The following is a 24269-nucleotide window of genomic DNA, read 5'->3' on the forward strand; positions in this document are numbered from 1 at the left end:
AAGACTAGTCCACTATCGAAGAACCATCTAACTTTTGATAAAATATCATTTTTTCGAAAGATGAGACCTTGTTCTTGAACCTCCATTAATCTCTTAAATAGGTATTTTCTCTGAGCACTAGCGGACCGATCCAAAGTTACCCCCCTCCCCCTCCGATTGTCCCATAGGTTGTACACGCAGAGTTAGGAAAATGACCGTCTGCAAGAAGACTAGTCCACTATCGAAGAACCACCTAACTTTTGATAAAATATCATTTTTTCGAAAGATCAGACCTTGTTCTTGAACTTCCATTAATCTCTTTAATATGTATTTTCTCTGAGCGCTAGCGGACCGATCCAAAGTTACCGCCCCCCCCCCCTCCAATTTTCCATATGTTGTACACGTATAGTTAGGAAAATGACCGTCTGCAAGAAGACTAGTCCGCTATCGAAGAACCATCTAACTTTTGATAAAATATCATTTTTTCGAAAGATCAGACCTTTTTCTTGAAATTCCATTAATCTCTTTAATATGTATTTTCTCTGAGCGCTAGCGGACCGATCCAAAGTTACCCCCACCCCCCTCCAATTGTCCATATGTTGTACACGTATAGTTAGGAAAATGACCGTCTGCAGGAAGACTAGTCCGCTATCGAAGAACCATCTAACTTTTGATAAAATGTCATTTTTTCGAAAGATCAGACCTTGTTCTTGAACTTCCATTAATCTCTTTAATATGTATTTTCTCTGAGCGCTAGCGGACCGATCCAAAGTTACCCCCCCCCCCTCCAATTGTCCATATGTTGTACACGCAGAGTTAGGAAAATGACCGTCTGCAAGAAGACTAGTCCACTATCGAAGAACCACCTAACTTTTGATAAAATGTCATTTTTCGAAAGATGAGACCTTATTCTTGAACTTCCATTGATCTCTTAAATAGGTATTTTCTCTGAGCACTAGCGGACCGATCCAAAGTTACCCCCCCCCCCCTCCGATTGTCCCATAGGTTGTACACGTAGAGTTAGGAAAATGACCGTCTGCAGGAAGACTAGTCCGCTATCGAAGAACCATCTAACTTTTGATAAAATATCATTTTTTCGAAAGATCAGACCTTGTTCTTGAACTTCCATTAATCTCTTTAATACGTATTTTCTCTGAGCGCTAGCGGACCGATCTAAAGTTACTCCCCCTTCCAATTTTCCATCATTATGTTGTACACGTAGAGTTAGGAAAATGACCGTCTGCAAGAAGACTAGTCCACTATCGAAGAACCACCTAACTTTTGATAAAATATCATTTTTTCGAAAGATCAGACCTTGTTCTTGAACTTCCATTAATCTCTTTAATACGTATTTTCTCTGAGCGCTAGCGGACCGATCCAAAGTTACCCCCCCCCCTCCAATTGTTATATATGTATTACACATAGAGATTAATAGGAAAATTACTGTCTTTTTTAACCTTAACTTTTCTAGTTTAATATTAATAATAATATAATTCATTATTTTTGTTCGTTTTTGTTAAAATTCAGGTGAATAAATAATTTATTTAGTTACATTAATTCAATTTTAATCGTAGACCCTTATACTTTTCACATCCTTCAAATTGGTTTTCCGGCTGGAATCCGGCCAACTTCCATTCAATTCACAGCGAGGCGAGGGCACGCATTTCCTCTTCAATTCATATGCACAGTTAATTCAGTTCACATGCTATGCACAATCAGTAGCAGCAGTACACTTACGTAGCAAGCGAAACGTGCTACATGTAGCGATAGCGCGCACGCATTCAATTATGAATATTAAACATGAAGCCAAGAAAGTCTCATTTTTAGAACTTTTTCCGTTAACAAATTGTCTTTTAAATAGTTGATAGTATATAATAAAGTTTATTTGTAGGTTTTTCATTCAAAGGTAAATTTGATAAACTTAACATATATTTTTTTAAATTTCAAATACATTTGAACGAGCCTGTTGATCCGCCCATTCATTGCACGTACGTCCGTTTTCTAATATATAGTAGGGTCCCACGTATTTGTTTCCGTGTATAAAGCAAAGAATTGTTTCAAAGTTCGCTTTATACGTGGTTTCTTAGAAATGTGTGGAAAGAGGGATATGCCATTTTGAGTTCATCTCTGACCTTAACAGAGATATGGCCAAGCCACAGTGTCTGTTGCTACTTAGTTCAAGTTCAGAAGGTAATTCCCAACCGACCAGTGCATGTCGGTGGCGAAAGCATGCAACACATTAGTGGCTCCAGCAGTCCAGGGAGCTTCCCGCCGAAAGCGTCCGCGGGGCCGCTCCCTGTACACATGCATGGAGCAGAGTTGTGGCCGCATTGTACCGATATGTTTTTATAGCGCGTTACATAGATCTATGCCGTAAATGAGAGGACGAGTGTCGAGCCATCGAGTGAAGTCAAAAATCCATAGTTTCGCCTTTGTTTTATTAGGTCTCTAGTGATAACAACTTCGAAAATTGATAAATTTCTTATTTTTTAGCGGATTTTTGCATCTCTGAGTCTTGAGTCTTACTCTTAGTCTTACTCTGTTCAAAATTGAGCTTCCAGATCCACGCATGCACAAGTACAAATACAAGAAGAGAGAGAGAGAGAGGGGGGGGGGGGGGGGGGGGGGGGTGGTAACTAGTCAATTTTTGGTTTGTCTTTACATAAGGAATCGCCTTCAGCTAATCTGTCAGTTTTCTTGAACTATAGTTGAAGCCATAGATCTAGGCATAGGCTATATAAATCTAGTAATAGTGCAGGCAATGAGATCAGAAATCGCACACAAACTGAGCTGCAGTGCCTTTAATACAACCTCCCCTTGCAGCCTTACCAACTCGTAGTCATATGATGTACTTCTGTGTCGCTCTCAGTCTAAAGGCAGTCAGCATGGTCAGTGAAGCCAGACATACCTAGTCTCGGCGGAACAAGCCTGGGTCGATATTAGAGACAAATTTTGGGGTTTTAATCCTACATTCACCTTCTCAATTACCAAATGATTGACTTCATTAACACCCAATTCTCAATATGAAATTTCCTGACCTTGAGACTTGAGAGTTATGCATGTGGTCTATGGATATACATTATTACATCAGGAAATCTATCTTCATTAGATGTAGATGTATTGCATTCAGATGCTTGTTTTAAAAAGGGGGATGGGGTAGATATTATTCCACCCTTGTATTCAGGAATGAGTCTAGGGGATGAGACCTTGGAATCCCCCACATTCTAATAAGGTTTGCCCCTTTTTTTTCTTATTTCTTTTTCTTGTCCCTTTTTCCTCTTCTCTTTCTTATTCTTCGTCTTCTTTTCCTCTAATTTCTGTGAATTATACAGGTGGAATCCAAGCTCAGTCTTTCATCCATGCGTTCACCTTGGCTCATTCAGCCTTCAATGTACAACTCGCTTCAATAGAGGTAAATGAATGAATTGAGACAGTCGAAATATAATGGGGAGCTTTTCCAAGGATTTTGCATAGGTATACATGTATTGCCCCATCAGATAATCATTTCTAAAACTGGATGTATTTCCTAACGGAAACCAAGCATGAACTAAGCATTGTAGGCCAACAATACCCATATGCTAATAGTCTAACCTAAAAGCCTATTGTAATAAACCAAGTGCTAATCCTACTATTTATGAAATGTAACCTGGAGCTGTTGTAGTTGATTAAATGTGCCATTGCTATTTCTTGTAAACTGCCCGTTTGACGAAGTCTGAGGATACAGGTGAATAGACAATTGTTGCCTATACATTGTACACTTTTTCCTACAAAGTTGGAATAAATCGCTCTTACCCGTTTTAATGAAATAATGACAATATGATATATTCTTGCAATTCTTGATATATTAATCCCTTGCGCTGAATATTTATCTTTATCTTCTTTCTATAGCTCATTTACATTATTCTTTATATGTATCTTGTCTCTCACTCTCTCTCTCTGTTGCCTCGTGTGACAATTTGTGTAAAATCTCTTTCCTCACGTCTCTCCTACCTCATCTTTTTCAGCTCCAGTCAAGTCAGATAAGAATGATTATTGTACTGTCATAATTTATTCAAAAGATGAATAAAGTAACCAATTTCTCCCCCGCCCCCTCTTTTTCTCTCTGTCTCACTATTTGTTGCAGGGTAGACTAGGAGACTTTGTAGGACATGATGATAACAGTAAAAGATGGATAAGTGACTTCCGTTCAAAGCCATACTCCATGCCTCTCAGACTGGATGTTGTTGAACGTATGATAGATCTCAGAATAATTATGCAATAGTATTAACTGGGGGGTGTTTCACAAAGATCCTAAGTTGAACTCATCCCTAAGTTGGACTTAACAATTATAGAAAGCCGTTAGCATCTATGAAAATATTTTGTACAAGCTATTTTAAAAGGCATAAAATGTTGATTCAAATCATTAATGTTTTCTATTATCAAGGAAATTCATGTTCTTGATATGGAATTGATAAAAAGTCTAAAATACTTGAATTTTCGCCTTTGAATATATTTTGTTTTAAGGCTACAAAAGAGCCCTCCATAATTTTGAAGTCCAACTTAGAGTTTGATTTAAGATCTTTGTGCAACACCCCCTGGTTCTTTAGTACAATATTAGACTTATTTCGAGAGATTGACAATGAATAAAAGTTTTAAGCCACTAGAGGGTGTCAGCAGATACTTATCAAATGCTTGCTTTAGTTATTTGTCATGAGCTATTGGCCCAGTGAGCCTTAACTCTGTTGTGTAGTGCTTTTCTCTTCTTTTCGCTCGTGGTATCTATATCTAGATGCACAGTCGCCTATAAATTTTACCTCTTCTGATAATGCCAAATGATGATGCCAAATGAAGAGAAGTTTTGCTCTAATGTTGACTGCTGTTACAGGATTAGAGCACATGCGTGATGACTTTGGTTGAATGTTGGCAAAGGTTTGCCTGATTTGATCTGACGCCTTGACAAATTAATAGAGAGCTGTCTGCTCTTTTTCTCTTCTATTCTTATCCCAGCTTCTAGATATGCAGCTTTGTTGATACCAGACTGTACAGGCGCCCTCTACGATTTGACCAAGGACAGGATTTTATGTGACCTCATCAGACACTTTGTTGCTGAAAAGAGTAAGTAAAGAGGAACGAGATGTTCTATTTTCATGCCTTCGCCACCAAAGATGGTGCCAGAGGCATTATGTTTTGGGGTTGTCCGTCCGTCTTTACTTCCGTCTATCCGTCCTGCTTTTCATTACCATGAAAACTCAAGAACCATTGAGTAGATTTTAACCAAAGTCAGATCAAGAATATATGAGCATGTAAGGATAAACTGATTAGAGGTTAAAGTTAACAAAGTCATAAAAGTGTTAAAAGCTACTAGAGAAAATGTCTTGTTACTGTGGTGAATTGAAAAGCATTTAAACAATTTAAAGTAAACTGACAAAGTATGAATATGCACCAAAGGAATAAACCGATTAGATTTTAGGTGTAAGAGGTCAAAGGTCACAGGATCATAAAAGTGTTCAAAACTACCCCCAAAATATCTTGTGGCAGCAATAACTTGAAAAGCATCTTGAAAAGCAATTCAAACCAAACTTTGATGAAGTATGTATTCATTGCTATACAATTTCACATGTCCAGTATTCATTTTGATGGGTTAACAGTTTGGTACAAATGACCTTTATCTCGATCTCAGAACTGGCTCATTAGAGCTCACAAATTTTTACTCTCTGCAGCTCAACCTTTTCTTTATTGATTGAATTTCTCTTCGTACAGAACTGATATGTGCCATAGGATCAGGGGTAGCTGCTCTCTGCTCAACCAAGAAGACAGAAGGCAAGTTCTCAAAATGGCTCTTTGCATCTTACTGTCTTACTGCTGTAAGTTGTTACATCTTCTACTGATGCCTTAGTCATAGTAATAATAACTGCTTCTCATAAAGCACGTTACCAGTTACAGCGTAATCGACCAAAGCACTTATTCGGTATTATTAACCCGGTCACAGAATTTTACACAATGGGTTAAGAAATCCCTTTAATCTAATCGATTAAGAGCTAAATGCGGGCAGAGGATTCATGAACAATATGTGTTTTAATCGAAATTGAAATGATACTTTTCCACAACAAAAATGGCGACATACATGTAAATGCCCTGCCTGGGAAAAACTTGAGACATCTGCATTCCCAGTAACGTGATTAGACCACTCAGCAACGTCACCTAAGTAACCTACCAAAATCAACCCCATACTAATCCCAGACTGACCTTCTTATCCATTCAGGGGAGTGTTTCACAAAGACTAAGATCGACCTTAAGTTGGACTTAACTATGGCAGGCCATTCATGCCACTGGTTGCTCTCACCATTATGATATTTAGATAATATTCTTTCCTTCAATAATTAACTATCAAAGAATGTAAATTCTGCAGATTTGTGGCCATGATTTGTACCTCCCTTCAGAGTCCAATGCCAGTAAATGGTGAGAGAAAATAGTTGCATGAATGGCCTGCCATAGTTAAGTCCAACTTAAAGTCAATCTTAGTCTTTGTGAAACACTCCCCAGGCTAAGTTTTCTCAGTTTTTTGGTCTGTTGTCACTGTTGTGTCTGTCTCATTGATGTGACTAGGATATTATTGGATCATTATGGGCTTTCTTGGCTGCAGCACCCTTTATGTGCAACAAATTACCAATGGAGTTGATAACTACAAAATCATTACAGAGTTTCAAATCCTAGTTGAAATTCTAAATTTTCATAGCAATGCTTGACACAAGAATATGGCACTCATTCATACTCTTATTTCTTATCTATTTTTCCTTGTGCGCCTCAGAATAGATGTTCTAGATGGCACAATACAAATGCCTCCTATTATTGTTTGTATTTTTTTAAATTAATGTTTATTATTATTATTATTGTTGTTGTTATCAATATCATTGTTATTAGTATTAGTATTATTATCAATATTATTACTATTACTATTATCATTAGTATTATTATCATCATAATGGTAATTATCATTTTTAAATGCTTACACAGCTTCCTCACTGGTTTATTTGTTAGCTATGGCTTCACATTTGACCCAGGGAAAGTTGTTTCTGTCCTGATATAGCCAAAGATATAGGCACAGGTTTTGAAGACTTTGCTTTGTGTATAACATTAAGGGATGCCAGTTTTCAGGCAATAGCCTGAATTCAGGCCCTGGTGAGGTATTTTCAGACCATAGTTTAGGCTTTTTTGTATACAAAATAGCTCATTCTAGGTGATTTTCAGGCCCTCTGATCAATTCTAACTGGCATCCCTGAACACGGCATTTGTCAATGGAGCCTTAATTGTCAGTTCATACACTGTTTTGTAAAAAAATCTCTCACTAGCAAATCAAATTATAGTTTTACCTTGACACACCTTATTTCATGCATTTTTATCCATCAGCCCTCAGTGTATGAGTTGGTGAGATCATCGTCATTCGCCAGTCTTCCCATAATTCTTGAGGATTTTATCAAAGACAATGCTGGAAAATATACAGGTAATATCATTGACTGTATACGTCACTGGATTTCTCTTTCTCTTCCTTTCATTTCCCCAGTCCTTTTCTCTCTCTCTCACACTTTCTCATCTTCCTCTTTCTTTTTCTATTTCTCTCTCCTTTTCTTTCTCTCTCTGTCATTCCCCCTCTTTCTTTCTTTCTCTCTTTCTCTTTTTTCGCTCTCATTTTTATTCTATCTCTTTCTGTATCTTTTCCTCCTTTCTTTCTCTTCTATTTTTTGGTACCAGTCTTTATGATTATATGTTCTGTTTTTTTTTTTTCGGTCTTCACAAATTCAGATTCCGACTGGAACTAGAACAGGAAGCCTAAATCAAAAGGTTTCTAGGACCTGGGCTTGCATGCACTACTCCCACCACTAATTTGAGTGGACACGCATCTTGTGACACAGTTATCTCTGGCATTATGAAACAAAAGGGATTGCTTACCTTTCTCACAAACCAAATAAAATTGATATGGGAATGTTGTGGCCCTCATTTGCATCCCTGGCTGCCTGTGTAGTTGAGGCAACCAGCAGAACACTTGAAAGACATAGGGCAATAAAGATCATGGAGGCCATCATTAAACACAAGAAAGAGGGAGGATAAAGAGAAAGATCAGGATTAATTATCAGACTTGTGTTTGAAACCTCCCTCCCCTCCACTCTGAAATTGGTACCCTTACCCTAAATCTTTTATAAAATCTAGCCCTAAACATATGTTAGGGCACTCTTGCGATCCCCTCCCTCCTCAAACACAAAACACACACAAAAAAAGATTTCCCCTATTTGAAGAGCTCTGACAAACAAAGAATAAGAAAGCTTATGAATTCAATTTTATCTTTGATAGTTTATGTTCTGTTTGATATGATTTGATATGTTCTCTTAACATGCAGCCAGTGAAGCAGGTGCTATTCATGTAGTTGTTGATCGCTGTCTCATCACGGGACAAAACGAAGCATCCACCATCATGGCAGTCCAGAACCTGATACTGGCTACAAACTCAAGGTAGGATCACGTCCAATACCTTAGATTCTAGTGACATGCAGTCACAAACTCATGGTAAATCTTTTTTAGAACCTTATACTAGCTACAGACTCAAGGTAGATCACTTTAAGAATCTTATGCTAGCTACAGACTCCAGGTAAATCACTTTTAGAACCTTATGTTAGCTACAGACTCAAGGTAGATCACTTTAAGAATCTTATGTTAGCTACAGACTCAAGGTAGATCACTTGTAGAACCTTATGCTAGCTACAGACTCAAGGTAGATCACTTTAAGAACCTTATGCTTCCTGCAAACTTGAGGTTTATGATCAATCAATCAGAAAACCTTATACTAGCTACAAGTACAAACTTAAGGTATGACCAGTTCCACAACCCTATAGTAGCTAAAAAACCCAGGAAAATTCCTTTCAGAACCTTATATTTCAACTTACAAGGCAAGAAAAGAAATAATTAGGAAAGTAAACCTTTGTAAAGTAAACCATCAGATAAATCAAACTCAAGGTAAATCTCTTTGAGAACCTTATATTTCAACCGTCAAGGCAAGAAACGAAATGAATTGGGAAAGTACATCTTCGTAAAATGAATGATCAGATAAATCAACCTTGGAGTAGCAAATATATACATGTTTTTTTTGTTTTCTTTTGTTTTTGACAGGCAAGGTAAACCAGTGGGATGGTAAGGCTCATGGAATATATAGAGGATGATCTACAGTATGTTGTTTCTACCACAGGGTATGCCTTGGAAGTATTGGTATATGTAGCCGTCTAGAACCGTGTAAACTGTGTGAACTCTTTAAAGCACCTCTGCACTAGTTTGGCCAGGAGGGATTAGATCTCCCTGCATGGTTACTGACAGATGGTTATCTCATCAAATCAACTAACAATTAACATAAGAAAAAGGGGATCATGGGGGACCAATGGTCACAGATTAGGCATTGTTTGCTATATAGATAGTGCAAGTAGTGCAGTGGGGCTTTAAGAGAGGATGCCAAATAAATCCCTCAAAAAAGTTTTGGAACTCAATTTGGTCTATTTATAGCTCTCTGATCATGGCAAAATCATTGTTTTTATTGTTATTATTAGAAAGTGTGTTTACTCCTCTTTAAAAAGATACCATATTTGTAATGATTCCGCAGCCATGGAGTGAGCAATACATAAGGATTAAAGGGTAGGGTCAAAAGTGAAAAATTGCAAAATGAACTGGTAAACACTGGCACTGTAATTTAAAGCACTCTACTTCTTTGACATAAGAGACTGTGATTTTTGTAAATGACAATGGGGCTTTTGTTCCCAACTGAAGAATCTGGTATTGATTGAAACTCCTGCACTTTGGTGACTTGTCAAGCAAGATTCAGTACTGTTCGGTCATCAAACTTTCTGAAGCATCAAGTCTAGATTTACACATGTTGAAAAGGCCAGGGGGGTGTTTCACAAAGATCCTAAGTTGAACTTATCTCTAAGTTTGACTTAAAAAGTATGGAAAGCCATTTAATAGCATCTTTGAAAATATTTTGTGAAAGTTATTTTGAAAGGCATTCATTGTTTATTGAAATCATTCATATTTTCTATCATCAAGGAGATTTCATGTTCTGGATGTGGAATTAATAAAAAGTCTAAATACTTGAATTTCTGCTTTTGAATATATTTCATTTAAAGACTCCAATGGCTGTCATAATTTTTAAGCCCAACTTAGAGTTAAGTTCTACTTAGGATCTTTGTGAAACACCCCCCAGGGCTAATAGCCAATAGTACAATTTGAATGCACACTCGAACAAGAGCAGTGCTTTTTGCAACTTTTGATCTTGCCCCTTAAATTGATCTGCTGCTTATTCCATGACCGAAAAATCAAAACAAATGGGGTATCATTTAAAATAAGGAATAAGGCCATAGAGTAAACATAGTGATGATTATGCCATACCAAGAGAGATATAATTAATCATACTTGAGGTTCCAAACTTTTTTTGAGGGATATATATGTATGACAGCCGATATATTATAAAGACAAATACATGACTAATCTTTGCTTGCAATTTTGTTAATCTCCACTGTTATTTCCCACATGCATGTGTTTCATTATTATGAATCGTGATTTTGAATGTTGAAAAAATAATAAGCACTTAAAGACATTGTATAAAGCGCTATATAAGCAGAATATTATTATAATCGTCATTACTTTTTCAGAGGATCCTTTTCAGTATAATAAAAGTTATGAGGGTGCCACTGCCTAAGAGAAAAGTATACTCAGTAGCTAAAATTATATATCGTATTTAGTGTGTTTTCAGTATATATTATTATTCCTTTAGAATTTTGTCATCCTATAAAGAAAAGATATATTTTTTGAACTAATTTGTCAGAGGAACACTAGCTTCAAACTAGCACGCCAGTCATGTACCTTAATACTTAAATATTGGATTAGTAGATGATTAGGAAATATTTCACCAGTCGTGTACCTTAATGCTTAAGCTGGTATTGGATTAATAGATGATTAGGAAACATCTCACCAGTCATTTACCTTAATGCTTAAGCTGGTATTGGATTAATAGATGATCAGGAAATATCTCACCAGTCATGTACCTTAATGCTTAAGCTGGTATTGGATTAATAGATGATCAGGAAATATCTCACCAGTCATGTACCTTAATGCTTAAGCTGGTATTGGATTTAATAGATGATTAGGAAATATCTCACCAGTCGTGTACCTTAATGCTTAAGCTGGTATTGGATTAATAGATGATCATGAAATATCTCACCAGTCATGTACCTTAATGCTTAAGCTGGTATTGGATTAATAGATGATCATGAAATATCTCACCAGTCATGTACCTTATTGCTTAAGCTGGTATTGGATTAATAGATGATTAGGAAATATCTCACCAGTCATGTACCTTAATGCTTAAGCTAGTATTGGATTAATAGATGGATCATCTACTGAGGAGTAGAAGGTTGTTAGCTCTCTGCAATAGTTTCTGAGTTATCCCCTTCTGGATCTAAACATGATACTAGTGTGTAATAAATAAAACACATGCATGTACATGTACTTGGGTTTTTGCTATGACTACGCAATTATCCACCTTTCTTTTAAAACTCATTCCCATTTACACCACATTGTGCCAATCATTCCAAATATATACTTAATTTACTTGTTACAAGTGACAAACTCATTCTTGAGTATAATTCGTGTAAATTTTTAAAGCAATCTATGCATTCTTTCTCAAATGTGCTTTAAATTTATTACTATGTGATTATATTACAATTTATACAACTGAAGAAAAATGTAAATAAGAAGGTTCAGTGAGATACAAAATAAATGAAAATGAAACTATAACATGCTTACTTTTTATTGATTGGTTGATTGATAGATTGGTTGATCAATCGATTCATTGATTGGTTGATGGATTGATTGGTGGATCAATCGGGTGAGTGATTGGTTGATTGAATGATTGATTAGTTGGTTGATTGATTAATTGAATGATTGGTTGATTAAATGATAGATGGATTGATTGGTGAATTGATTGAATGATTGGTGGATTTAATGATTGGTTTATTGATCGTTGATTGATTGATTGGTTGATTGATTGAATGATTGGTGGATTGAATGATTGGTTGATTGATCAGTTGATTGGTTAATTGGTTGGCTGATTGATCGATCAATTAGTGGTTAAATGATAGGTGGATTGATTGGTGAATTGATTGGTAAATCAATAATGATAAATCAAAATCGATTTTAGCAACTGTCCACCAAAAAAAGTATATTCTAATCTCAATTGCATTAACTCCATCACATAGATCATTTGGAGTGATCTATGTTGGTTGATTGATCGTTTGATTGATTGATTGGTTGATTGATTGAATGATTGGGTGATTGATTGATTGATTGGTTGAATGATTGATTGGTTGATTGATTATTTGAATGGTTATTTTGTTGGTCATATTGTTGACTGATTTGTTAATTTGTTCATTGATTGATTGATAGATTGATTGGTTGATTGGCTGTTTGATTCAATGGGTGAATTTTAGTCATTTTTGGGGTTGGAACAAATGGGAAAGTTGTCTGCCACTACATTACAGAGAGATTTCCAATTCAGCCAATTTGATGAGCCCATACCTTTAGTGATTGCAGCTTTCAAACTTTCTCATTTTTTGTCCGATGTCATTCAAACTTTCACGAGTATGTTTATCTATTTTTTCTGCTTTCTTTTAGCGTAGTTTGCTATCGAGGTTGGATTTCTTTTTAAAAGATTACAAAACTTGGTAAGGGTGTGAATAATTTAGTTGTTAAAGGGAAAGTCCACCCCCAAAATAAGTTTGTTTCGATAGAGGCAGAATAATAAGAAAATCAGGTGAGTGAAAGTTTGAGCAAATTCTGAATGAAAATAAGAAAGTTATGAATTATTGAAGTTGTGATCAATCAAATACAAATTGGCAACTCTGTGACTTATATACGAGCTCTCCTTCATTTGCTTTGTGCATAATATTCCATAAAATCATGTTTTCTTCGTTATTGATGACGGAATATATATTTGTTCCTTGCAGGGGGAGTATAGAAACATATTTGCAATTATTATATTTAGGGTGCATGTATGGTTGAAATTTTTCTTGAGGGAAAATGAAAATTTTAGATTTTTTTAGTACTGAGCAAATGGAGGTTGAGCTCGCATGATACGTCATAGAGTTGCCAATTTGTGTTTGATTGATCACAACTTCAAAAATCCTAACTTCCTTATTTTTAATCGGAATTTGCTCAAACTTTCACTGACTTGTTTCTCTCATTTTTCTACTCCTATTAAAACTAACTTAATTTCAGGGTGGACTTCCCCTTTAACAGTATATGTGATCATACATTATAGTAAGATCAAAATAAAATGCAAAAGGAAAGAACGCCAGAGAACAACAAAAACAACAATAACAATATGTTAAAAAACTATAATAAATAAATACATGTCTTTTCATGTGAAATTATAAAGGTTGGTTGAACGGAGAAAAATGAGGTGAATAGGAACAAAGAAAAGCCGGCTTATTCCGACAAACATGATAAGAATACTTGTGATTTAGCCTTATCGCCTACACCGCATATTGATTAAAATTCATAGTATTGGGTTGAATTGTATTGATTCCAAACTGGATAATCAACCGAACTAACCACTCAATATTTATTTCAATCAAGATTCTACACCTCACATGTTGGTAAAGATAAAGGGGTAGGACCCAATGTTTAGTTTGTCAATACATTCCTGCCTAGCTGCAAACTAACGGGCCACTTTCAAAGGGAAATATGCTTTTGTAATGATAATTACTTTTCGCTACCACTTGTCAGAAAATACGAGCAGTACATAGCGTTTACCTTAACAGGAGACAGGCGAAAGGAAATGGAGCAACATTTCCTGTAATATTAATCAATTTTACTCGACTGGGAATGTGTGGGCACTAATCTGCACAGAGAACTTACTGCCATAACTGCCTTGAACAAATTCAATTTTTATTTTCGTGTGCTGGAAGTAATCGGAAAAGACAGTGTCAAATTGCAGGTTTTAGGATTGTAACATGTAACTACATGTCACTATGAATATGACTGACAAAGAAAGCGGACAAAATATACAGTTCCTCAGGTAGACAAAGGAACATCCCTTCACTGCTTATATGAAAAAATATGTAGAACAGGTGTCACATGCATATTCACTTTATAGCAGTGAAGGGATGTTCCTTTGTCTACCTGAGGAACTGTATATTTTGTCCGCTTTCTTTGTCCGTCATATTCATAGCGTGTATTTTTCACAAATTAAAACTGCTATCATACAATGTAAGCACATTTCTTGACACAATTAGGTTTTTGTACTTATATTTTACCATCTGTTCGAATACAAAATTGAAATAACGATATTTCTTTGTGAAAAAATCACTACTCAAGCTTCCCAATGATATTGGCGGCTTTGAACCTCGGACATGAAAGGTAACAGCACTGTATATTAGAAAACAGCAGCTACTTGAAATAATTGGTTGCCAGTTGGGACTCCAGGGCCCTGTTTTTAAAGAATAATAAATAATAAATAATAATAGGCATTTCTATAGCGCCGTCTATCTATTCTATTCAGAGGCGCATTATTATTACCCCGGCTTTAGCCCGTTTATACAGCGCTCCAGCATTTCGAGGAATTAATTCCTGCCAGGTACCCATTTACATCACCTGGGTTAAGTGTGGCAAATGTAGATCAATGTCTTGCCAAAAGACATTAGTGCCGTGGTGGGACTCGAACCTCGGACCTCGATAGTCCTGCGACGTATCCACTCGACCACGCAAGTCCTCCAATCAATCGCAAGTTTGCAGTCTCCTATCTCTTATGTACATAGTTGCGATTGATATCAATCGCAAATAAGTTGCGATTGATATCAACTCTTTGTAAGACGGGGCCCAGGTCGTAAAACTACTTGCTCTTCCTATAACCACTGATTTTGTTTCCCAGCCATTTCATTCAAACTGTGATGAACATGGGATCTCAATACATAGAATCCACTTAACATACATTGATCGTTGCTGTAATAATGTCGAGCAACGTCTGACAAACGATTATTCATCACGATAAGGCCTTAAAAAAAGAGGTTGTATTGCCATTTAGGAGCCAAAAACATGGGTCGTTTGGTCGGAAATCTTTCCTTTCTTTAAACTTTTTTTTTTGGCTGATATTTTTCAGTTTTTAATGCTTTAAAGGCCCACTGCACTACTTGTAGCTACTTGCGCCCTCTATATAACAAACCATGCCTAATCGGTGACCATTGGTCCCCCATGATCCTCTTTTTCTTATGTTAACTGAGAGCTGAGTTGATGAGATAACCACCTGTCCAGTGACCTTGCAGGGCAGTCTAATCCCTCCTGTAAACTATGGCAGATACGCTTTAATACCTTTTTTTTTTTAAACGGTAATTTTTGTTGTTGTTGAAAGCCGACCGTAGATTTCAAAATTTTGGGGTCGGTCGCAAACGGCAAACCAACAATTTTTTTGTTAGGCCTCAGCTATGGGTGAAAATGGGTAAACATGTCTATTGTTATTATTCAATTCGTAGATTCAATCTGCGCATGAGCAAACAAAGACCATTTTCACAAAATTTGTGAATCGACAGAGAAGAATGCTGGATAGGGAGTCATGATATGATTTATTAGGGACTTTTAGATTTGCACGTCGATATAGTGGACTGCTACGTGTGACCAGGGAGGTGAAAGAAAGGAGACGAAACTCTTGTAATTTATTCAAACGCAATCGTGACTTCTAAAGCGTGACTTAAAGCGTAACAATGGGATGTGTAACATTCCACTTGGCTTTGAAGTTCCATGCTCCGAACCGCGCTTCCGCTGCGGGGACTTTCGGAAGCCAGGCACCAGTTTTACATTTATTGCAAAATATTAAATTACCGGCAAAATGTCAGTTTAAATCCAAAACTTTATATGGGGATTGTATTGGGAATAGTTCATCAAACAAATTTTCAAATTTAGAACTCCGTCCTTTTTATAATTTGTGTGCCAGAGTTGCTAAAAGAAAAATTACATCCTGACAAAAACTCAATAGTTTAGGATAATGCGCTAATTTGTGCATGTTTTAATGTCCCGTTATTATGATCCATGATTTACCATCTTCAATAACATTAAGTTTGCTAATGCGTGTGTTTGCGTTTGTATTTTTTAAGTTAAAAAAAGGATGAAATTACACAAGTTTGAGTTCGCTTGTCCTACTCTTTACACATTCAACAATGGATGAGAAATCATTGAAAGGGACAGCGAACAGTTGCTGTGATACCATTTTCTGATGTAGGAATTCTAAATCCTGAAATTCATGCGCTCTTTTATCTCACCACCTGGTCAACAGTTGCAGATTAGCGCATAACTTTTCGGTGGCTTGGTGCATGGGGTCAAAGGAGAGCGGCTTGATTCCAGTCCTTCTCTACCACGTCCTTTTAATACAATGGCAATGCCTTAAAAGGACACCACGTGTACCTTAAAGAACGTGACACGTAGCAGTCCACTATGTCGACGTGCAAATCTAAAAGTCACTATTCATGTATGCCCCGAATGTACATTCCACGGTACACAGGTGGAAACATTCTTTTCAAAGGTCGACAACAAAAGCTAATAATGACATTTATTCGGGGTCATTTTGTACCATAATATGCTAACTACAAACTGATCTATTGTAAGAATCAATTTGCATACATTAATGTTGTTATAGGTAGGGCATGGTGGAATAAGCCAGTTCACGGTTGCAGTCTGAGCATGAGCAGATAAAGGTCATTGCAGAACAAATTTTGAAATACACGTAGACGAAATACTGGATATACGTGCTCATGAAAGTTATGTAATCATTATTCATGAATGCACAAGCAGTGCACTCCATGATACACAGGTGGAAGTATTCTTTGAAAAGGGGAAACAAAGGCTAAGTATGTAGCATCTCCATCGCTGTAGGAGTGATTATTTCAAAATGTACAAAGTGGGACCTCTTCATGTTTTGAAACTGATCTGTGGATATTCGGGGTCATTGTAGTAATGTGCTTACCGTGAACTGGTCTATAGGCCATTAGTCGTAATGAAACCAAATTAAATGCTTAAGTATTTGTGAAGTGCCTCACTACAAAATATTTCATTCACCTGATAAGAATAATAGTATTTCAATAGACAGAATCCGAACTGCATTAGTTGTTGCCAGGTACGACAAACATTATGGCTTGACCTATCTAGCAAAATATGCAGTTTGCATTCTGTCTATTGAAATACTATTATTCTTATCAGGTGAATGAAATACTTTGCATTTAGGCACTTATGTATCAAATTTGGTTTCTTTACGAATTAAAATGGCCTATTCGCTAATGGCAAGATTACGGGTTGTCATTTACGACCATTGTTAGTTAGGAATTGGTGTTGAGGCAAATACGATCAGTCCTCTTCTTCGTTCTTGCTATGTCAGCCATACTACAATCCCAGTGCGAGTTGGTGCAGACCTGCATGTCTCCAGAGAGACCTATATATTTTGGCCGCGTGTGTAGACTTAATGCAATATTTTATGCTGAAATTATCCTAAACGTCATAAGGGATTAATTCTGCCTCATCAATTCCAGTATACTGAGCAGAGAAGGAACATTGTATCTGTCTGTTGGTAAGCCATTTTCTCTATATCCTTGAGTTCACAGATGTGCATATATCGAGTTGTATATAGTCGTACAAACTAAGACTTTGTGACTAAACAAGATTGTTCAAAGATTGCTTGAATATGAGGTTGAATTAGAGGGCAAGTCCACTCCAAAAATAACTTACTTTTTATAGAAGCAAAAATCAGACAAATTTAACCTATTAAAAAAGTCTGAGCAATACCGGATAACCGATAGGAAAGTTATGAATTTTTAATGACATGAAGCGTTACTTCAACAATCACAAGACAAATTAGCAACTCACTCATGAGTTTCATGTTTCCTTGATATTGATAACATAAATTACCAATTTTCCCCCTAAAAACCTTATTTATTTACACCAGCATCCAAGTCATATTGATAGTAATGTTTTTGCGTTGATGCACTAATATAGAGTACCTGTTAATATTTTTTTCCAGTTAAATCGGGACAAATGTAAATTTTGATAAACCATTTAATAAAAATCAATAATTATGAAATAAACAATATTCAGAAGAAAAAAAGTATCAATTCTTCAAAGTTCATAACAGATTTTGTGAAATGTCATGCACGCTCAGATACAAATCATATAACCAGGGCAACGGCATGGGAAAATCAAGTTTTGGGGGATAAAAAAGAAAATTAATGGGATAAAAATATATATAGGGATCTTCGGGTGCGGGAAGGGATGATTACGAACGCATTTTAGTTTCCGTTTACATCACTCTTCAGTTTCACGCAGGTGTGTGGTTGCCAATTGAAGGCTGGAACGTCATGATATGTTCGTCTATTTACACATAACATTGTTATATTTATCATTTTCATATTTAACAGAATGGTCGGTATACACCAAAGATGGCTTCTCGATTATACCGCAGTTCAAACAGATGCAGATTTATTCAAAGCTGGACTCGCCCTGCAACACTCATCTTGATTGCACTACTTCTGGTGCTCCCATCATTAGTTACCTATATTCATCAACAATCAGGTACATTTTGACAAATTTTAGAGGAAAGTCTTGAAAGCTAATATCATGCACGATTCATGATTGTATAGCGCGGTCAATTGCAAACTCATATTAGAGGAGCATATCTTCAATAATTTATGGTTTCTTGATAGTCTGTAAATTTCTGTTGACACCACTATAACCTTCTCCCGTTTGCGATATATGACTTGATTACTTCACGATGGTTCCTAAAAGTAATACCAATACATGTATAATAAATACAGGCATCATTCAGCGCATTTCGATCCATTGACTGTATATCGGCTTATCGAATACAGTTGCCACAAATTGGTTGTCGTATACATTGCTTGACATTGCAGCAGCTATTTCAGTACAACAGTGATATTTTAGCCAAGTACATTCATAGGCCATTTTCGTAATGTAATCATATATGAAGTATACGTCTATTTTGATTTAATTGCCCGTTCCAAATTATTTCATTCCTCTGTTACGATAGATGGTATTTCAGTAGTCAGAATTTTAATTCATAATACAGTGCGTCCCAGAAAAAACGAAACCGAGAATTATCGATGTTTTATCATAACTTAGTCACATTTATATTAATAAATGACACATATTTGGAAAGCTTAGATCCTCTTCTTTCATTTGATGTAACTCATATAGTGTATATTTCACGCATGAGTGATTAAAATGATTTTGAAGAAAGGAAACCAAAAAATCATTTGGCGGACGGTTTCTGAATTTCAAAGAGAAAATCACATTTCTAGAAAGTTGAGTTTTTGCCCTTACATATGACACCTCAATCAGGAAAAATTAGCAAGGAATGACAAAGTTCTGTTTGTGTAAAGTAGTGCTTGCATTTCCATAATTTTATTAAACGAACTCGTTTTCACTGGCTGCCTGCCGTAGCAACAAACGGAATTAACAAAAGACTTAACTCTGTTTCGTTGACAATCAGCCGTAGACGAAAGACTTCAAGAATGGCTGATTGTCAACGAAACGGAGTTAAGTCGTTTATCAATTCTGCTTTTCGCTACGGCAGACAGCCAGTGAAAACGAATTCGTTTGATAAAATTTTGGAAATGCAAGCACTATTTAAACAAGCAGAACTTTGTCATTCCTTGCTAATTTTTCCTGATTGAAGTGTCATATGAAAGGGCAGAAACTCAACTGTTTAGAAATGTGATTTTCTCTTTGAAATTCAGATACCGCCCGCCAAATTACTTTTTGGTTTCCTCTCTTCAAATTGATTTTAATCACTCATGCGTAAAATATGCATCATATGAGTTGCATCAAAATAATTAATGAAAGAGGAGGATCTAAGCTTTCCAAATATGTTTCAATTATTACTTATAAATGTGACTTAGTTATGATAAAACATCGATAATTCTCGGTTTCGTTTTTTCTGGGACGTACTGTACATTACGTGTTATTAGGTATAGGGTGCGCAAGCCATAATGTTTGTCTGATTCTATTAAAGCAACAGCTAATCACTGTACATGTATCTATGTTATTTGTATTCTCGCTATTTAGATTAAATAATAAGTAAAGGATAATGTTAAGGCTCATCGCGAGGAAACTTTAAAAATTCAAAGGAAACCTCACCCCAAGAAATAGTTTGAATTATTCTGAGAGATTTATTATAATCTTGCCCATTCATCTACAATATTCTCCAACAAATTGTACGAGAGAGGCATAAAGCAAGAATAATGTAAAGTTTCTCAGTACGACAAAGGCATCGCGATTTTCTTGATTTAACGTGATGTACTATGTGAAGACATTTATCAAGTAAATGTATTCAAATTGATGGATGCTTCCTTTCTAGGTTTGTGTGGTGAAGCATTTCATTCACCTCTATTATCCTAATATGTACTTCAATTGCCAAAACGCATATTGCATAAATAAGTTGTTGCTCATCTGGGGTGAAGGTTTCTCATGAAAGAAATAAAATTGTTAAATGCTATATTCAAGTTTTTTTAAATCAATTAGTTACAAATTATTGTTCACCTGTTATATAATTTTTTTCATCAAATATAATTTCTAATCTTCGCAGCTATGATTTTTCCTCGTTGATAAGTAAAGTAAATGTTTTGTTATTGATTTAAAAAGTCTTTCCCAACTAAAGCTTGGTGCATAATACATGTACAATTTCACCTGGTTGCCCCCTCGTCACATTTTCAAGAAAATGGCTGTGCCCATGTCATGCTAAAAGGCATCACAGCATGCCAAGAACATCTTCATTTATGAATCTCTTGTACATTTTCGTAAGGTTTATTGTACATCAAAGGGCAGAAATCCATCTCATTTTCAGAATATCTACACTTAAGCTTTTAGGGTAGTTCCTTTAACACAGTTCTAAAATGGTTTATCACGAATTCTTGACGATCGAGCTCTGTATTTTCACAGAAGGGTCGGGCAGGTTTTCAGGAGAGGGCCCACTTCCGAAACAAGCAGGCAGGTAAGAATCAATATGGTGTGATGTTAAGGGTCGAAAGGGGGGGGGGGGGCAGTGGCGGATCCAGGGGGCCCGGGGGCCGGCTCCCCTTCCCCCTGGGGAAAAAATACCCCGTAAATTTTACCTTTTTTTGGAGATGGCCCCCCTCCCCCCCCCCCCCTGGCGCTCAAAGGGGGGGGGGGGGGTGCGATTTTTCAAATTTTTGAGGGCCAGAAATTATCGACCGACGCGATTTTCAAATTTTCGGGAGCAAAAAAAAATAGTGCACACTACCCCCCTGTAGTAATGAGATATTTGCTATGTATATCCATCAGAAACTTGTCTGTACGAATCAGTGAAATACTGCCCTCTCCGGGAGAATAAAGTAAGCTTAGCAACGAGCATAATGGCGTAGACTTCTAGCTCTGTTACCTTCGTATTTATGGACATAATAAGATATGACATTTGGCGACGAGGATGGGATTTTACACAAATACAAGTGCTAACAACTCTCAGAAGAAAATAGCCAAATCACTCATATATATTTTAGTAGCTAGTTTGACCCCCCCCCCCCCAACGGATGTTTATGCATTTTGTCATTCTGATGTTTGTATTTACCGGTAAACTTTTCATTCTGCTTCGCATCTACCATGTACCAGTTCCACTCTATCACACTCATTAATACGGAATGTGTTTTTTCCTAAATTATTTTTTCAAGCAATTTTCAGTTGTGAGTTCAATACTGCAACAGTCAATTTTTTTTTTATAGAGATACTGTTCGAATGATGATGATTATTTTAATGTTGGTCATCATTGTTCATTGAAAAGGGAGAGAGGAAGGATGGAAAGAGGATTAATATTTCACAAACAAAACAGATATTGTAAACAAACAAACAAAAAATGATTTAAATGTACGTACATGTATGTATGTGAAATAACTGTACACTGAAAGTACAAACATGATGTGTTTATAAGTAATTTCGTTCAGAAGCATTCTTGTTGTATATTGTGTGGTACCATGCATTTTTAACTTGGACTGCATGTTCTTTGCATCATTAGTTTCCAAAAGAAAAGTACAAGAACAGAAATGATTTATTTTGGTTAATAACATTTATTTTATTGTCATGCTGTGCAGGTACACACATATGCACAACTTTGTTGCAAATGATGTTGAAGTGCCAAATGTTGCACAATACTCTATTGTTTCAGTTTGGTGTTTAGCAGACCTCAATAAGGTGTTTTCAAGGTTGTTAGTGTTATGAAAGTTCTATTTGACTTTGTCTAGTATTTTGCAGTTCATGATTTCGACAAGGGTTTTGTAATGTCAGGTTTAAGACAGCAGTCCTTTTTATTGTTGTGTTTGCATTCAGTTGATCTGAAATATAACTAACCTCGTATAGGACTACACAAATACAAGTGCTAACAACTCTCAGAAGAAAATAGCCAAATCACTCAGATATATTTTGGTTGTTAGATTTGATTTTAATATCCAAACCGATTCAGCTACATACTATTATGTGCCGATACTGTATGTATTCAACAGGCTTAATGCACCTTCTCCAACATTATAGGAACTCTATCTCAAAGAAGGGAGAGGTGTAGTAATGTGATATTTGCTATGTATATCCATCAGAAACTTGTCTGTACGAAACAGTGAAATACTGCCCTCTCCGGCAGAATAAAGTAAGCTTAGCAACGAGCATAATGGCGTAGACTTCTAGCTCCTGTTACCTTCGTATTTATGGACATATAAGATATGACACCCCTCCCCCCCCCCCCACTCACTGAGCGAATTATCGGCCGGCTGTTTCGCCGCTAAATATTTTCTCACGAATTGGCCCCCTCCCCTGCCGCCGGCTGGATCCGCCCCTTAAAGAGGGAATCCAATCTTTGAATTAAGTTCATTAATGAAAGCAGAAAATAGATAGGACCAATAGTAATTGTAATAATAACAATAATGGTAATAACAATAACAATAATAATAATAGTGATGATGATGATAATAAGAATGATGATAATGATAATAAGTATAATAATGGAAATGATTCTCATACTTACGATTTTCACAACCTTCTCATTATTTTCCGATTTTGTGCAAACTTTCATCAACCTGCTTCTCTTACTTTTTCCTGCTTTCTTTTAAAAGAATATTAGAAGAAGTTCGATGTTACGTCAAAAACAGATTTCTTTATGTTCCAGCTTCAGTTTTTTTTTTTTATCTTACCTACCTAAAGTAACTGATGTAATTCTATATGTTTTTTTGTTGGTCTTATTACTTATCGTTATCCAATTTTGAAGAGGTACACAATGTCTGTTACATAACTATTGTCATGTACCCTAGTTTGTTCGTTTTGTGTAATTGTTGATGATAGGTTTGGTTCACTATGGTGCATGATATTTGATGAAGTGATCAAACTGGAAGAGATGTTTTCTCAGTCGGTAAAGCGTCTGCGGCCTGTCGAACCAAAGACATAGGGTTCGAATCCAACCCAGGTGGATGCCTCAAGTCTGTGTTGTGTGTTGACGTGCCCCTCCCCCCTTTTCTTAGACGAATGCTATATGTTACAGTGGGAAAGACTCCGTCCCTCGGATAGGACGTTAAATTGATTCCCCGTGTAGAGGAGAGTCCCCATCTTTGCACGTTAAGAAACCACTGCACTATTTATATAGGCCTACGTGTAGGGGGAGCCCAATTGTAGTGGTCCACCTGTACATCCCAAATACATGTATCGTAGTTGTATCGGGAGATGAAACCCGCGGAGTGCCGTGATTGAGTTTGCTTTTCGCCTTCCAGGCACAGCTGATGCTGTGAGTTAGATTCAAACTTAGTCATGATGTTATCGGTGGTAATTGTTGTTCTATTTTTCTCTATTACAGTGACGGTGTAAGAAGCCGACCCGGGAAAATCTATCACCCAAGAACCAAAAAGAATTTGTATTCCGACATTGCTACGACTGGGGTTGTTGGTGATGCTGCTGATGAACCACTCCTCAAGATGAAAGGAAATCCTGTGGCAATAACCGATGATAATAATGTATCCCGTATCATAACTGCATTCAAATTGCGAAACCAGCTTCCTAACTACTTTACACGTGGAGATCCAGCTGGCCTTGCTGAGAGATACCGGGAAGGGAAAATGGCGTTCGTACAGAACGTTAAATCCGGTGGAACAACGATCAAAAATTGCATTGTAGAAATGTGTAGAGATCTACATATTCCAACGTCTTATATAGACAATAGAAACAGGATGGAAACGTTTA

General features: G+C 36.5%; 2 protein-coding genes across 2 annotated transcripts in view; both read left to right on the plus strand.

Annotated features, from left to right (window-relative positions):
• Positions 1-1975: 1975 nt before the first annotated feature.
• LOC100888150 (glutamine amidotransferase-like class 1 domain-containing protein 1) lies at positions 1976-9954 on the plus strand. The gene is made up of 8 exons (XM_003728211.3): positions 1976-2169; positions 3312-3391; positions 4103-4208; positions 4966-5073; positions 5719-5822; positions 7366-7459; positions 8351-8462; positions 9117-9954. Exons 1-8 carry the CDS (start codon positions 2124-2126, stop codon positions 9139-9141), a joined length of 675 nt encoding a protein of 224 aa, XP_003728259.2. The 5' UTR covers positions 1976-2123; the 3' UTR covers positions 9142-9954.
• A 7334-nt stretch (positions 9955-17288) lies between these two features.
• LOC100888079 overlaps positions 17289-24269 on the plus strand; it is an 8389-nt gene continuing 1408 nt past the window's right edge. The window contains exons 1-4 of the mRNA XM_003728210.3: positions 17289-17598; positions 18443-18596; positions 20982-21033; positions 23887-24269. The exon at positions 23887-24269 is cut by the window's right edge and continues 1408 nt beyond it. Of these exons, the coding sequence (XP_003728258.2) occupies positions 18464-18596; positions 20982-21033; positions 23887-24269 (568 nt within the window). The 5' untranslated portion in view covers positions 17289-17598; positions 18443-18463. The remainder of the gene's footprint in view (positions 17599-18442; positions 18597-20981; positions 21034-23886) is intronic.

Source organism: Strongylocentrotus purpuratus, unplaced genomic scaffold, assembly GCF_000002235.5.
Source record: "Strongylocentrotus purpuratus isolate Spur 01 unplaced genomic scaffold, Spur_5.0 spur5_scaffold_18, whole genome shotgun sequence".
Classification (NCBI taxonomy): domain Eukaryota; kingdom Metazoa; phylum Echinodermata; class Echinoidea; order Camarodonta; family Strongylocentrotidae; genus Strongylocentrotus; species Strongylocentrotus purpuratus.

Excerpts from the sequence above, each read along its gene's own strand:
- LOC100888150 (XM_003728211.3), top strand. The coding sequence starts at position 2,124 with ATGGCCAAGCCACAGTGTCTGTTGCTACTTAGTTCAAGTTCAGAAG. Across the intron at positions 3,392-4,102 it reads TACAACTCGCTTCAATAGAG|GGTAGACTAGGAGACTTTGT; the intron begins GTAAATGAATGA and ends TATTTGTTGCAG. Across the intron at positions 5,074-5,718 it reads ACACTTTGTTGCTGAAAAGA|AACTGATATGTGCCATAGGA; the intron begins GTAAGTAAAGAG and ends CTCTTCGTACAG.